This window comes from Hyaena hyaena, unplaced genomic scaffold (assembly GCF_003009895.1).
Source record: "Hyaena hyaena isolate Hyena2069 unplaced genomic scaffold, ASM300989v1 scaffold_363, whole genome shotgun sequence".
NCBI lineage: Eukaryota > Metazoa > Chordata > Mammalia > Carnivora > Hyaenidae > Hyaena > Hyaena hyaena.
In genome coordinates, this window is record NW_024080995.1 from 1634532 (window position 1) to 1652168 (window position 17637).

The window sequence follows — 17637 nt, forward strand, 5'->3', positions numbered from 1 at the left end:
CATGTATAGGAGGATTAGGAGGAACTTAAAGGAGGACCATGGGGGAGAAGAAGGGGGGAAATAGTGAGGGAAAGGGAGAGAGGCAAACCATGAGAGACTCTTGAATGCTGAGAAACAAACTGAGGACTGATGGATGTGGGGGAGAGGGGAGAGATGGGCATGGAGGAGGGCACTTGTGGGGATGAGCACTGGGTGTTATATGGAAACCAATTTGACAATAAACTATTTGAAAAAAAAAAAAAAAGGTGGCTTGGTCTTTCTTAGAACATGTGCCTATAAAACTTGTTCTGGAAAATTCTACCTCAGGAAAAATTAAAGTTTATGTGTAAAATTTTCAGGAATTATATGAACCTAGAAATAATTAACTAGGACTAAGATGTACAATGTGACTTGGGACTACATCCTTTTGGTTTTCAACATAGCATCTTTATATTAACTTAATATTTTGAAATACAGTAAAATTCAGTGATTTGATGTCACTTAATAAACGTAACAAAAAATGGACAGAGATCATGTGTGGCTATTTTAGAGTATGAGTTTCACATTCAGATTCTATTGTTATATTTACAGGCAACATTTAAGGGATGGATGGATATTATGTATGCAGCTGTTGATTCTGTTAATGTAAGTATTGGTCAATATAACACAAACTCTACAATTTTTAAAGCTCCTTAGTTTAGGTCAGCCATTTTCAAATAGTAGCTCCCAGGAGCCCTTGGTATATACACACAAAATTAAGAACTTCCTTCCACCTAATAATAGCCTCGTGATGATGTGTGCAGCATTTGGGGACAGAGCTTAACTCAAATTCTGGCTCTATCATATATAAGCACTGCAACTGACTTTGAGCAAATTACTTTGCCTCTCTCAGCTTGTTTATTGGCTGAGAGAAAAGAAAATATTTACTGTCCGCCTCATGGGACTGTTGTGAGGAACCAACAAGAAAATGTAAGCCTGGAAATTGCACAGCCTGGCAATAAGTGCTCGATAAATACATTTATCAAAATAAAAATTAAATATCATAAGTTATTCATGGTTTTTAAAGTTTTTTATTCGTAGATTTTATTGTTTTTATATTTAAAATGCTGTGGAAGAGTTTATGTAAAATGAGTTCCATGGTAAGAAGTTAAATCCAGTGATGACATTTCTGTAATCAAATGAAGAAAAGAATCAGTAAAATTTATATAAATACAGTATCACCTTCTTTACAGTTTTTTTTTTCTGGAAATAAAAAGCATACTTCAGTTCATTTAGTTACTAAACTGTCCTACCAATCTGAGAACAAGTAATAACATATGGTTAGGTCCTTTGTAGTCATTTGAAGATTATATTCATGTACATAATAAGCATGCAATAAATATTTACTTAATGTTGAATAAATTTTTAAGAATATTTAGGCTGATCCTCAAAATGCTGTGGCTTCTGAAAAGCCAAGTTCACCTAGGACAGCACTGTTTGGATTAACATGTAAAATATGTAAAAAACAAAATGATTAATGTTATTGTCAATATACTGCTAACTTCTGTTCATTTTATAGGTAGACAAGCAGCCCATCTATGAATACAGCCTCTACATGTACATTTATTTTGTCATCTTTATCATCTTTGGGTCATTCTTCACTTTGAACTTATTCATTGGTGTCATCATAGATAATTTCAACCAACAGAAAAAAAAGATAAGTATTTTAAGGTTTTTTACTGCACTGAAAATATGAACAATTATTGTCCTAAAAATATAATGTAAAATTTAATTTTAAATCAATCAGTAATTAGCTTCATTATAACTTCATTTATTTCTTAAATAGTTAAATACAGATATGCTTAATCTCATTTATCTCTGCACAGAAAATAATTATCTCCTAAGTCATATTTTTAAGCAATATGACAAGTATTCAGTTTTTTTTCAAAGTTTGCTATAGAGGATTGACTAATTAAATACAGATATGCTTAATCTCATTTATCTCTGCACAGAAAATAATTATCTCCTAAGTCATATTTTTAAGCAATATGACAAGTATTCAGTTTTTTTCAAAGTTTGCTGTAGAGGATTGACTAATTAAGAAAAATTAAAGCACTAATTGTTTATTCAAAACATATTTCATAAGGAGTTACTTCATTCATTCTCTGAGTCACTGCTCTGTGTGGTATATATTGGACTGGACCTTAATGGACAACAACACAGGGTATGTTTCCTGACCTCAAGGAGTTTGTATCATAGCAGAAGAAATGATACATGTGATGGAAATTAAGATTTGTTGAATGTTACAAGTAAGATACCCTCCTGAGATTTATGTCTCATTAACCTTCACATCAACTGTATTAATTTTTTTGGGCTCCTGTAACCAAGTACAACATTGGTGGCTTCAAACAACAGAAATTTATTCTCTCACAGTTACGGGGGCTACAAGTCCAAAATCAAAGTTTTGGCAGAGTCATGCTCTCCTTAGAGGCTTCACGGGAGGATCCTTCCTTGCGTCTTTCAGCTTCTGGTAGTTCAAGTGTTACTTGGCTTATGGCTACATATCATTAATCCCTGCCTCCATGGTCACATGGAGTGTTTTCCCTCTCTGTGTCTCTCTCCTTTGCTTATGAGAACACTGGTCATAGTTAAAGGCTCACTCTACTCTAGTATGACCTCACCTTGATTTATTTACATCTGCAATGACATTTCCAAATAAGGTAATTCTAAAGTAGTAGGGACTAGGACTTAAAAATATTTTTGGGGGAGGACATAATTCAACCTAAATATTACCTTAAAATATATTATTATTATTGTTGTTGTTGTTGTTGTTGTTGTAGACTTTGTCTAAATGTGGGCAGCCACAAAGAGGTTAAGTGATGTACCCAAGATCATGCATCTAGTAAGTGATAGTTTTGATAAAGTCAGTAGTTGATCCTATGTACTGCATATATTTTTTAGACCCTGCACTATGCTAGATCCCTAAACACTATAATATGAAATAGTGATAAGTGTAATAAAAATTAACAAAACCTACGATGATAACAACAACAAAATAAGTGGGCAGAGAAAAAATAGATATAAATAGAAAAAAACAGCTATAAAAAGCTGTATGATTTATGTGACAATTGGTAGTCCTTGTAAGATTAATAAGAAGACGTAGCAACTGAGAGGCAGTAAGATGGATAATCCACAGGGAGGGGTAGAGAAAAGTGTGAGCACATTCATAGGGCTGACAAAAGAGGCAATAATCCAGGAGGAATAGCCTTCTAACCAGTTTGAATGGACTTTGGGATGGAGTTTTAAGAAGCAAAATAGTACAAGATGAAGTCTAGGCTGAGAACAGATCTGAAAAGCCATATTAGATATTTTTCAGTAGGAGCTGATGTGTCATTGAGGTATTTTGAGCAAGGGAGCACATATAGGCTCCCTTAATAAATGTCAGTGGCATTTATTAAGACTTGATGTGTCTGATTCTGTGTAAAGTACTCCACACGTGTAATCTTGGTCAGGTTTTATAACAAATCTAGAAGGTGTCATATCACCACTTCCCTCATCAGAGAGGATGTGTTGCTTGCGTGTGATCTGACAGGAAGTAGCCTCATCACAGATCCAACTCTGGAGTCTCTTCTTCCTGAGACCATGAAAACTCAGTTCTAATTTAAAAGCTGAATCCAGCAATGATGCGTAGAATGACTGGAGAGAGACCAAAGACTGGGTCAGATTCTGCATTACCTGCAACCTGGACCACATTTAACTCTCCAAATTAGTCATTTGCAGCAATGGAGAATATGGGATATGTTCAGTGAAGAGACTGTAGTGGGTACAGTCTACAATATTATCTGTGATTTGCAAGAGAATAAATCATCTCAGAAGTCTCAGTGTCAAAGTTGGCTGAGTTACTTTGGCTGTAGCACCACACACAGGAAAATAAATGTTTCCAAGATAAGGGCCAGAATTCCAAAAGAGAGTCATTTTAGATAATAGCTTAGCATTTAAGAAAAGATGGACGTACAAGAAAAGAAATGTCATTATTGTACATGATTGATATTCACAATTGGAAGAAAATCTAGTAAATGTTAAATGTTATTTATGCTTATATTTTCAAATATAGGTTTTTTTCAAAGATTTTTTTTGAAAATTCCATCTTCCATTATTACATTTAATATCTAAGAGTCACACTTGACTAACGTTATCATATATTCAGAGAATCTTTAAAAATTGACAATTAACATTGAAAATAATTTTACAAAGTACACTCTAATTTTCAATTTAATTATTTTTTTAAACCCTAGGATTTATATATGTATATATGTAGTATATAAGCATATACATATGATTCCCCAATATTCCCTGCATAGGATAAATCAAACATGTATCTAGATAAAGCCATGTGACCATGGACAGTATACCACAGCCCTAGTTGCTTCAATCTTCTTGCTTTAAATGTTATTTCTACAAGAATTGCCACTGGAGGAAGATGGAATGGGTTGACACCCATAACCATTACTGTCAGGCAAAAGTTACTAATTTAGAAGCACTGCCAACTACCACTATCCCCTATGTTTCTTCTAGTATTCCATTTGCAATTTAAGCTTACCTTTTATACTCTGACCTTTTCTGAATGGCCTAGGGTTTCTTTTCCACCCTACTGACAGGACCAACACTTCAATTAACCTACTACATAGGAGCTCTTCTGCTAGATAACTTTGTATATGTGAATTTATCTAATCCACAGACAAGCTAATGAAAGTGGCATCTTTATAGAAAAGTATATACACTGCGGTCTGGTTAGGATAAGTAACTTGTTTCAGAGCAATCAACAAGTCCATTGGCATTCAGGATCCATTCAGGGCTTTGTTTGACTTTAAAGTCCATGTTCTTTTCCTAGTGTGTTCTTAAGACTTTCTAACTTAGTACTTTGGTCTCAGCTCATAGCACTTCTAATGACCAACCCCACTTTACTAGTTTCTCCAAATACCCATCACTTCCATAAGTAATGTTTTCATTTTAATAAGTTCATGTGAAAATAGGTGTTTAATAATTCATTAGAAAACATACTTTGGAAAATTAGAACACAAATTACTAATAGGTTCAAGTTATAAAAGGGAAAATATGTACTATATTTACACAAAGACCTAGTATAGCCCTGGTTACATATGGGTGCATTCTAAATAAAGCAACCCCTTTTAGTAACTATAACCTTATCAGGAAAGGTCAATAACAACAATAGCAACTAACAATTATTGAGGGCTTGTGTATCTAGCATTATTCTGAGTGCTTTGAATGCATTACCTCAGTTGATCCTCCAAACAGAACAACAGAGGTATGGCTACTCTTGTAATGATGAGGTGACTTATCCTTAAAGAGATTAAGAAACTTGCCCAAGGACAACAGATATAGGATTTGAACAAAGATGATCTGATACTAGAACTAAAGTCTTAAGTACCATGTAACACAGCCTTGACAGGTAGTGTGTAATATTGAAAAAGACCAGCCTGATTTACAGTGTCTTCCATCTAGCTTTTAAAGGGATACATTTTTGCACAGGTCTCTAAAGCTACAGTACAACCAAACCAAACAACACAAGTTCCTCTATTGGAGCATTTTGTAATCTCCTCATTTTATTCCTACCTTTTATTATTTTGGCAAACAAGGTATCATTAAGTAAAGTTAGAATTTGTCACTTTGATTTTTACCTCTAATTCAGAGTTCTCTTCCCAGTGTTTTCCTAGCTTCTTCTGGTAAGTTCTTGACATGCTATGAAATTCAGCTTCTGCTCATTCTTAGTTCTGTTAACATTGGCCTGAAGGCTCTCCCTGGTACCTAGCATGAATATGTAAGATAAATACCAAACACTATATATCAACTAGAATAAAGGTGAATTAAAACAGTTAAAGAAAGGAGAGTCTGGTTACCATGAGGTATTTGATGAATGTTTTTAAATGCAATATAATAGGAAGCTGACTCTTGCCTAATCCAAGAAAACTAAAGGGAAAAAATAACCAGATCATCTTTAACTCTGACCCCACAAGTTAAGTAAGGATTTAAGAACTATAAATTATCCAAAATAAGTTACTAATTACATGGATTATATTAATTTATCCCATAACTAAAATTTTGATATCACAGATCAATGTAGAAAATGTGTGAATCTGTAAAAATTACAGATAATTTTAAGAAAATTAGCATACCCTAAGAGAATAGGTAAAGCTTCTAAGGCCCCCTTTGTGAGATAAAGATCAAAAAACTTCATTTAAATTTTTTCTCCATATTTCTTTCTTTTTTAAAAATTTGTTTAATGTTTATTTTTGAGAGAGAGAAAGAAACAGAATGTGAGCAGAGAAGGAACAGAGAGACAAGAAGACACAGAATCCAAAGTAGGCTCTAGGCTCCCAGCTGTCAGCACAGAGCCTGACGCAGGACTTGAACTCATGAACCGCAAAATCATGACCTGAGCTGAAGTCAGACACTTAACCGACTGAGCCACCCGGACGCCCCAATGTTTATTATTATTTTTTTTTTTTGAGAGAGAGAAAGAGGGTGCAAACTGGGGATGAACGGGGAGAGAGAGACAGGATCCAAAGTAGACTCTGCACTTTCAGTGCAGAGCCCAACATGGGGCTAAACTTACAAACCATGAGATCATGGCATGAGCCAAATTCGGTCACTTAACCGACTTAGCCACACAGGCAACCCCCAAAAACTTAAGAGTTAGTTATTTTTACTGTTGAAACTTAAAGGTTGTCTGTTTAGTTAGGAAGTCCTTCAGGTCAAGGATCCTGGATCACCAGTAATTCCCTCAGTACCTCGAACACGATTATACATAATCTTGACCTGTTTATGTTGAAATTTCTTCACTGGAATGAAAAAAGTAGCTAATGAGTTTTCTTGAACCACCACCCCCCCCCCCCACACACACAGATATTGTGTGTTCACCGTACAGTAGTCTCCCTCACCTGTTATCTATAGGGCATATGTTTCAGTAGATGCCTGAAACCAGAGATAGTATAGTACCAAACCTTAAATATACCATGTTTTTCTTCTACATGCATACCTATGGTAAAGTTTAATTTATAAATTAAGCATAGTAAAAGATTAACAACAATAATAATAAAATAGAACAATATACCATAATACAAGTTATGTGACTATGGTCTCTCTCAAAATATCTTATTGTACTATACTCACCTTTCTTGTGATGGTGTGGGATAATCAAATGTCTATGTAATGAGTTAAAGTGAGGTGAATATCTATAGGCATTGTGATATAGCTTTAAGTTACTATTGACCTTCTGACCTATGCCAGGAGGATCACTTGCTTCTAGACCATAGTTGACCATGGGTAACACAAACCATGGGAAGCAGAACCACAGATAAGAGGGCACTATTGTGTATTCTTTTTTCTGTGCTAAAGGAATAAGGCATTTATAAATGAATACAAATAATATAAAACTATTTTTACTATGGTTTTGGCCCCTACTTTGCATTAGAGTCCCAAATATTAGCCAAATCATCAAAAAAGATATTCAGTATTATTTTTTATAACTCTTCCTAATATATTTGTAATCTAGCAATAAAATGCCTGAGATAAGTAGCAGATAAAATGAAATGCCAGCACATAGTTTAAAATGACACAGGCTACCGCACGAAAAGAAAATAGAGCCAATAATTATTACATATAATACATATATTTTGGGGAGCCTGGGTGGCTCAGTCGGTTAAGTGTCCGACTTCAGCTCAGGTCATGATCTCACAGTTCGTGGGTTCGAGCCCCGTGTCGGGCTCTGTGCTGACAGCTAGCTCAGAGCCTGGAGCCTGCTTTGGACTCTTTGTCTCCCTCTCTCTCTGACCCTCCCCTGTTCACGCCGCCTCTCTCTCTCTCTCAGAAATAAATAAAGCATTAAAAAAAATAATACATATATTTTATATATGCACATTACATTATTTATGGAGAGTAATGTGCCTACATCTAAGTAATTCTTTAATATAGATTTTATTTACAGCTACGTGGTGCATAATAAAATGCATGTTAGTTCTATATTAATACATTTTTAACCTGTCTTAATAATCTGAGGAAAGATCCAGACCATGATTCTGGTTTTAACTAGATTTATTTTTTTATTTCTTTACCTTGGAGGTCAAGACATCTTTATGACGGAAGAACAGAAGAAATATTATAATGCGATGAAAAAGCTGGGATCTAAGAAACCGCAAAAGCCAATACCTCGGCCAGGGGTAAAAAAAAAAAAGAAAGAAAGAAAAAGAAAAACCAGTTCATCCTAAAACAACACAGGGGTTAGGGGCACCAATTCTCCACACAGGCAAAATCTGCATATCAACTTTGACTCCTCAAAATCTTAACTACTAATAGCCTACTGTTGACCAAAAATCTTATTGACAAACTAAATGGTTGATGAACACATATTTTACATGTTATATGTATTGTATATTGTTTTATATAAGGTACGCTAAAGAAAATGTTATTAAGAGAATCATAAAGAAGAGAAAATATATTTACAGTACTGCCCTGTCTTTATCTTTAAAAAATCCATGGTTAGTGGACCCAGGTAGTTCAAAATTGTTGTTCGAGGGCAACTGTATATTTCTACAAATATACCTTTAGCATATAAAGTTTCAAGTTATTTTTAATTCCTCTTTAATGTGCAACTAGTTCTTAAACATGAATGCTAATATTTGAACAAAAGGCCTTATAAAACCGAAATATGTATGTATTTTGAACATTATCACTGTTCTTAATATTTCTATAAAAATGAAAAAAAATTATATATGGTTTTACTTTTATATTAGCTACACAGCTTAATACTAGTACAGTGGCCTGTAGAGAATATAAACAAAATGTAATTTGATTAAAATTTATTTATCTAAGTGATGACTTTATGATGCAGCAATTGCTATCTATTAGTAGAGTAAAACTAACATGAAGATTTTTGATATTGCAACAAATAGCAAGAGAAGCAGTTGGACTCGTCATGAGTCTAAGCTTTTTCCTACTGTGAAGTGAAAGACCAGAATGGGCTCAGATGGAAATAGTGAGTCTAAGCAGTCAAAGAATAGTTTGTATTCCTCTAACAACTGGGGAGAAAAAATTAAATGCATATAATGCACGTAAAATTTAAATGCGTATAACGTATTCAACATAACACACCTTGCCAAAGAGTCATGGCTAACAACAAAGGCAGCTAGTACCCAGCTGGCAACATGAGGAACACCCAGAACTTTTAAATGGACATGCTGCCAAGTCTCAACCAGACCTACTGAATCACAATCTATGGATTTGAAGCCCTGGTGTTTAATTTTTTGCATGCCCTACTTGATCTTGGTATAATGCTTTAAAGCTTTCCTTTAAAGCCTTTCCTAAAAGGATTTTAAAGAAGCTGTGTTTCATAGAAAGTGTAATACTAACAGTGAGACTGAAAAGAAAGGTGATATGTAAGTATAAATATGTATGGAAATACATATTCCACACATGAAATAGAGAGGAAAATATAAGTCTCTGATATGACAGCTGTCATATAAGTACAAAACAATGCAACACAGTAGTTAAAGTAATATGGCAAAGTGGAAATTTAGAGACATGTTATTTTATTAACTTGAAATACTCCAGGTAGTAGAGCTGAGGTGTTTTAGTAAAAACTTACCAGTGACTGAAATAATTCATATATAACACACTAGGGTAGATGAGCTTAAAAGCAAGTGTTAGTATACAACATCAGCAGAAGTGTGGTTTGTCTGGTATATACTGAAAGTCAACAACAATAACAAAAAGTTCTCATTCACTCTGACTTTGATTTAACTCATGAATAACACCTCTTGTAGAAATCAAGAACCTATGACCAAAGATAATTTATGCAACTTTTGAAGACATAACTTAAAAATTTTTTTTACTAATGTAATGATTAATGGATTTGCAAAATTTACTCTAAATTCCATATTATTCTTGCTTCTTTACAGAACAAATTCCAAGGATGTATATTTGACCTAGTAACAAACCAAGTTTTTGATATCACCATCATGGTTCTTATCTGCCTCAACATGGTAACCATGATGGTAGAAAAAGAGGGACAAAGTGACTACATGACTGATGTTTTATACTGGATAAATGTGGTTTTTATTATCCTTTTCACTGGAGAATGTGTGCTGAAACTGATCTCCCTCAGACACTACTACTTTACTGTAGGATGGAACATTTTTGATTTTGTGGTTGTGATTCTCTCCATTGTAGGTAAGACCATTTTGAATCAAACTAAACTTCACACATGCTCAGAAAAGATCCTGAGTTCTTGAATGTAAATTTACTTTTGAATATGTTAGGAAAATGAAGAATGGAGGAAACTTAAAAACAAATGTAAATAAAACAATGACTTCTGTGTCTGAATTCCTTTGTTCATGCTATAGGCCTCAAAGCCACAACTTTTCTATTTATTAAAAGCATGTAATACTTCTTGATATTTGATTTCCAAGATTACCCTTCACAGAAGTAGCATCTTTGTATATATATAGGGTTGTAGGTAGAAAGACATATATATGTAGGTAGAAGACCAATGCAGAATCTGAAATCACCTCCAATTTTACCACATATGAGAACTGCCCCTTGATTGACGATCACTAATAGCCAGAATATCCCTGACTCTTCATGAAAATTCTTTCTAAATTCAAAGTGAAGGTAAGGTCTTAAGAAGGGCCATTTTCATTTCTTATGGCTTCATACTTGGCAAAGACTTGCCAGTGCAATCATTTGTCAACAAGCCTCAGTCATGTCCATGAATCACAACACAGGATGGTATACTTTCTCCTCTTTCATTACCATAGCTGTTTTCTGTCTTCTTGTTTTCTCATCATCTGTACATGCTTTGCCCAGTATTTTAGGGTTGCATTTATTTTTAGGATTACAAATTATAGACAGAACGAGATTGAGGAGATTATTTCATACAAATTCTATTTAGAGATGATAAAACAACAGTCCCAGAAGGGTTAAAGCCCACGTGACCTAAAACCTCCTTGTTGAGTACCATGTAACTTAGTAGAGGCATTCAAAACCAGTCTTTGAAAAAAGAGAATTAAGAAAGTATTTAGATATAAGAAAACAAATTAAAATTTAGGTAGGAATCTCAGAGTAATAACAAGCAAAATAGTGGGAGCATTCCCATTAAATTAGGAAAAGAAAAGAGTGTTCCCCTATCATTTCTATTTTTAACAGTATTGCCTAATACAATTAGATAAGAAAACAGAGAAGAGCATGGAGCAAATTATCTTCATCTTCAGATCATATTATAGCATTCTTTAAAAATGAAAGAAAATCAACCAAAAATATGGATTCAGTTAGATTTCCGAAGATACAAATTAGAAATCACATGTATCAATATTCATGAATGTTTTATATGTGGGCAAAAATTTTAAAAATATACCTAAGGAAAAATCTCATTTACAGTGGTAATAAAAATAAAATATCTAGTAACAATTTTAACAAGAATTGCATAAGACTTATATGAGGAAAGCTAGCACACATAAAAGAAGTCTTAAATAATTTAAAGTCTTTTCTTTTACATGGATAAGAAGGCTATCACTCTAATCATGACCCTTCTTAAAATAAATTAATTATATGTACAGTGTTTTCCCAGTGAGAATATAAATAAGTCTTTTTTGCACGATGGAGATAGTAAATTGGCAATATAAGTCTAAATGATTGTAAAATTCATCTGGAAGAAAAATTAAACTATTGCTAGATAGACAATTATAACATTGATGAAGTAACACAGTGTTTTAAAAACCTCAATGGATTCAAATAGATAATTCAAAATTTAACTTCAAATATATAGAAGATAAATAATTTGCTCAGCAGAAAGATCACACAAATCAAAGATTAATGTGTAAAACAAAATGGATTCAAGAAGAAATAGATTTATAACAATGAAGCTGAATGGTCCTGCCTATGTCATCTCACAAATTTGAATCTATGAAGAAAAAAATAACAACTATGTCGAAATAAAAATCAAAATATTCTATGGAGAAAAACTCACCACTGCCTCGCCCCAAAACAAAAAGATTGAAAGACAAAATACAGGGGAAAAACTTATGGAACATTTAAGAACAATGAAGTATTAGCACTTTCAGTAGAAAAATAGTCTTAATCAATAAGAAAATAGTAAATCTCTCAATAGGGAAATGGGCAAAGGACTTAACATAGCCAAAAGAGAAAGTAGAAAATAGCCAGCAAGCACATAAAATGTCCAATAAACAAGAAAAATACGTGTATTTTTTTCTAAGAAAAATGCAAATAAGTTATGATGAGATGTTTTGAAACATCATAAAGATTTTCTGGTAAAAATTATAGGAACTACGATACTAATTGAGCATTAGAGTACGTGCTCTTTCATATATCACTATAAAGAGTTGTATAAACTTTCTGGAGATAGATTTTATGATATTTAACAAAATTTTAAATATACTGTTTGATCAAACTTTTATTGATGTATTATCAAATGATGTTTACGTAACTAGAAAAAATATACCTACTTAGATATTCATTTCAGCCAAAAATATTGAAAACAACATAAATCCTTCAATATGTGTTTATTTGAACAGGACATTGTAAAACTATAAGAAATTACTTTATTGTCATTTGTATGGAAATATTTCCATGACATATGATGAAGTGACTAAAGTAAATTATAAAAGATGCTTATATGACATAATTACATCCATGTGACAATGTATGTGTGTGAGTTTGCATAGAAAAATATCTAGAGTGATACTCAGCAAAATAGTAACAGTGATTATAATTGGTGATATTTCAGGTGACTTATATTTCCTTTATAGCATTTTACTGTACTTCTTGAATTTTCCACATGAGTAGGTATTACCCTTAAAATTAAAATTATTATGGAGGGAAAAATATCAATGTCCACAAACTTAGCAAAAGGATAGAAAATGTCACAAGGGTAATTTCAAGCATTTTCCTTTGGGATTGCTCAATCTTTTGATTGTTATGAAATTGCTTTCAATATAAAATGACAGTCTTGAAATCATAAGAGATAAGATGGCAGATAAATATATTTAAAGTCATGATTTTCTGTAGCATGGAAATTTAACTTTCTATCTCCTCACCAGGTATGTTTCTGGCCGAGCTGATAGAAAAATACTTCGTGTCCCCTACCCTGTTCCGAGTGATCCGTCTCGCCAGGATCGGTCGAATCTTGCGTCTGATCAAAGGAGCGAAGGGGATCCGCACGCTGCTCTTTGCTCTGATGATGTCCCTTCCGGCCTTGTTTAACATCGGCCTCCTCCTCTTCCTGGTCATGTTCATCTACGCCATCTTTGGAATGTCCAACTTCGCCTACGTTAAAAAGGAAGCTGGAATTAATGACATGTTCAACTTTGAGACCTTCGGCAACAGCATGATCTGCCTGTTCCAAATTACCACCTCTGCTGGCTGGGATGGATTGCTAGCACCTATTCTCAACAGCGCACCTCCTGACTGTGACCCAAAAAAAGTTCATCCTGGAAGTTCAGTTGAAGGAGACTGTGGTAGCCCATCTGTTGGGATATTCTATTTTGTCAGTTACATCATCATCTCATTTCTAGTTGTGGTGAACATGTACATCGCTGTCATCCTGGAGAACTTCAGTGTCGCTACTGAGGAAAGTACTGAGCCCATGAGTGAGGATGACTTTGAGATGTTCTATGAGGTTTGGGAGAAGTTTGATCCTGATGCCACCCAGTTTATAGAGTATAGCAAACTCTCTGACTTTGCAGCAGCCCTGGATCCTCCTCTCCTCATAGCAAAACCGAACAAAGTCCAGCTCATTGCCATGGACCTGCCCATGGTCAGTGGGGACCGGATCCACTGTCTTGACATCTTATTTGCTTTTACAAAGCGTGTTCTGGGTGAGAGTGGAGAGATGGACTCTCTACGTTCACAGATGGAAGAAAGGTTCATGTCAGCAAATCCTTCTAAAGTGTCCTATGAACCCATAACAACTACACTAAAGCGAAAACAAGAGGATGTGTCTGCTACTATCATTCAGCGTGCTTATAGACGTTACCGCTTACGGCAAAATGTCAAAAATATATCAAGTATATACATAAAAGATGGAGACCGAGATGATGATTTGCCCAATAAAGAAGATATGGTTTTTAATAATGTTAATGAGAACTCAAGTCCAGAAAAAACAGATGCAACCCCATCCACTGTCTCTCCACCTTCGTATGATAGTGTAACAAAGCCAGACAAAGAGAAATATGAAAAAGACAAAACAGAAAAAGAAGACAAAGGGAAAGATGGCAAGGAAAGCAAAAAATAGAGCTTCGTTTTTGATATATTGTTTACAGCCTGTGAAGGTGATGTATTTGTGTTAAGAAGACTCTTTTAAGGACGTCTATGCCAAAACTTTTCACCAAATAATCTCAAAGTCATTGCCGTAACTAGCTTGATTCCCTAAAATAGATGGGCAGCATTAGCAGATGGTTATGTTTGCACTGGTAGATGATTCTGTAAGAATTGTAATAGTACTCTGTAGGGATTATTGACTACAGCAAACAAAGGTGATTTAATTTTATTTGTTTTAATAAATGAGAAGACCATGTGGAAAATGTTCACATCTGCCTTGTCATCTTTTCACAGGGTGGTAAACATTCGTGTTTCCCAGGCAAATACAGCTGCACACATGCATCTATCATTTGGATACCTATAAAAGTATTTTACCTTGGCTTTGCAGTGAAATGCCCTGATAGAAGGAATGGACATTAGTAACAAATATTTAGTTAACACATCTTGTTATATTAGGGAACAAGACTCTCCCCCACGTACAGAGGTCATTCTATATTTTGAGGTGCTTAAATTTATTCAATACTGCAACAGAACCAATTTTCATGTGCCTATACAATGCCGTGAGATTATAAACATATGTAGGCTGTTCATTTCAACAAATACTTTTCATTCATCTTAACTCATAGACTAATCAGGATAAGACTTACCTGTAGAGTATTGTGCTTCATAGCCCATCTTTTAAAATATCCTTCTTTGTTCATGCAATAACCATACAACATGAAAAGTTATTTTAAATACATATCACATTTCCTCAAAACAAGATAAAAGTGAAGATAGGAAAAGGAGGAAGTGAAGAAAGCGTCATTCACTATTATTTGTACAAACTAACACTGGACTTTGCTGCCTAAAAATACGAATAATGACCCAACCCTTCATGTTTGTTCACAATTTTCTGCTTTCTCATGCAGTATTGTCAAGTCATTCTTTAGCACAAAGCAACATTGGTACTTTCCTTCAGTGAAGTGATTCCTGATGTACAGATACTTATTTGATACTGTGGTATATGTTTGAGCAGATAATTACTTGTGCATAGTATTTACTGCATCACCTGCATACCATCCTAATGTGTATGGCAAACTTTCAAGTCATGATATATGGCAGACTTTCAACACAGACTTGTGTTTAGTATGAGTTAAAGATCATTCAATGGGGGTTCTTGCCAACTTGCTCTCTTACCACTAACTTACTTTTCTAATTTGTGCTATTAATCCTTTTGAATCTTTTTCTTTCACTTATAAGATGAATACAATGTCACCTTCTCCTTAAAATTCTAAGACTATGAGGTATATTTTACATCAATCAGTAAATTACCCTGAGCTTATAGTTTACCGAGCACATATTCATTTTGCTTTCTCTGTTGTCCTATCAGGGATTTTAAGTCTAGCTTTTTTTTTTTTTTTTTACAAATAGTTTATTGTCAAATTGGTTTCCATAAAATCTAGCTTTAAAAGTCCTTGTGGATAGTGGCTTAAAAAGAAATGGCCATGATGCATTTTTTCATGGGTTTATTTTAGTAATATGAAATATTTGTTCTATCAAGTTACTCATGCATTACATAGTCGGAAGTAATTTTAGTTAGAAGATTTTATAGGAGTGTTCAAAGCAAATATACATATCATTCATTTGCTTTTATAAATTAAAAAGGGACATAAATTATATTTCTATAATAAATACTTGCAACATATTTTTTGTTGCTCTGGCTAGTTAAAAATAAAGATTTAAACATGCCAATGGAGATGAAGAGTATGGGTAGAGAATGATAGACAGAAACAGGGAGAGACTAAAAAACACAGATACGAGAAAAACAAAAACAGAGACATTTCCACAGAACTTTGTATCTTGAATGTTTTAAAATTGTGACATATTTTACAGCATCCGTGAGGGAGATGATCACTACTAGACATTTGTCGTAAGGTACATATGAAATTAAATCTAGGGCCAAAGCTTCTACACCAAATTCAATCACTCATCTTAGGTTATTTGAGCCTCTTTTTTATTTAATGTGAAAGATACCATGCAGTGTTTTCCTAGACCATGTAGAGCATTGCATTGCATACCTGTTAAGCCTGTTGAAAATAGGTTTTGACAATTAGGGAAACATACAAATATATTACATTTGTAAGATTTCTAATACTTTAAATTATGAAATTAATATCCCCTTAGATTTAAATTCAGTCTACCCTCATTATTTTAAACCCATATAAATATAATGGCATTTTGCATATTTACATATTATGAAAAGATATACAGTGGACAGGTTTATGTGTGGTTTACTATTAATGTTTTTACATTGCCTTATTTTTATGTAAAGTAAAAAATACTGGCAACTGGTTCCTCAATAATTTCTTCTTAGCATTTCAAAAACAATTTACAAATTTGCACTTTTCTCCTATTTCATGCTGAACCAATTTGATGCTGAACAATAATTTTTTTTAATATAATATAGTTAGGTTTTATATATATGTTTTCCCAGGAATGTCTAGTTATGACTTTTTATCAATTAAATACAATATTTGGAAAAGAGCTTGTTTCATACTGTGTAAGCTTAAAGTAAAATTATACTTTGCTTTTCATGTAAGTTACTGTTTGGTACTGATGATGAGATACCAACCTCCAGAAGGCACTGTCATATTAATATTTAAATCATATAATCACTGAACTCATTTTACCAAAGGATATAGAATGGCAGTTACACTGTAATATTTAAATTAGAACAAAATGGAAGCAAACACAATGGAAACAAATATTTGAACACAAATCCATACATATCATTTGGAGAATAGTGGGAGAATCTCATTTTGCCTTTTTGACTATCACATCGTCTGCAACAGATATAAATGACTTGTGGGCTGTTTCTAGATGCTGATTGTTGAAAACTCAACCCAAAATGTTCGGCATGATTTTATAGATTTTTGATAGCTTTATTACAAATATTTAAGATAAAATGCACATGTAAATAAAGCAATTTTAAATAGCAATTTTGGAGAAATGTCACTGGAAGTAATGAAAAGAGGGCCAGCTAAATTAGGATGGCCAAGTAATTGGCCTGGGTTTAGGATCTATGTATAGAGACATTTTTTTTAAATATCTGTGGTTATGATGTAATATTCTTGAGGAAAATAATCAAGAATTGCTTTATAAACATAAATGAATAGCCATGAGTATAATAATGCTGTTTACATAGAATTCTTTAACAATTTCATACATCTGTGAATGCTCAAAATGTTTGATTTTGTCATACATTATACTGTAGTTATACCTGAGACGTACACATTGTAATAGAATGTAAAAATAAAAATCATTAACAAAACAGAGTCAGGCGTGCATGTA

The 17637-nt window shown here is 33.6% G+C and overlaps 1 protein-coding gene across 3 annotated transcripts in view; it reads left to right on the forward strand.

Annotated features, from left to right (window-relative positions):
* SCN9A (sodium voltage-gated channel alpha subunit 9) overlaps nt 1–14303 on the forward strand; it is a 101365-nt gene extending 87062 nt beyond the window's left edge. For 2 of the 3 annotated variants that reach the window (XM_039250141.1, XM_039250142.1), the window contains exons 22-26: nt 571–624; nt 1538–1675; nt 8091–8195; nt 9933–10203; nt 13089–14303. In XM_039250141.1, coding sequence (XP_039106072.1) covers nt 571–624; nt 1538–1675; nt 8091–8195; nt 9933–10203; nt 13089–14281 — 1761 coding nt within the window. In that variant the 3' untranslated portion in view covers nt 14282–14303. Of the gene's footprint in view, nt 1–570; nt 629–1537; nt 1676–8090; nt 8196–9932; nt 10204–13088 lie in introns of all 3 variants that reach the window. The other variant, XM_039250144.1, reaches the window with a different exon arrangement.
* Nucleotides 14304–17637: the final 3334 nt, after the last annotated feature.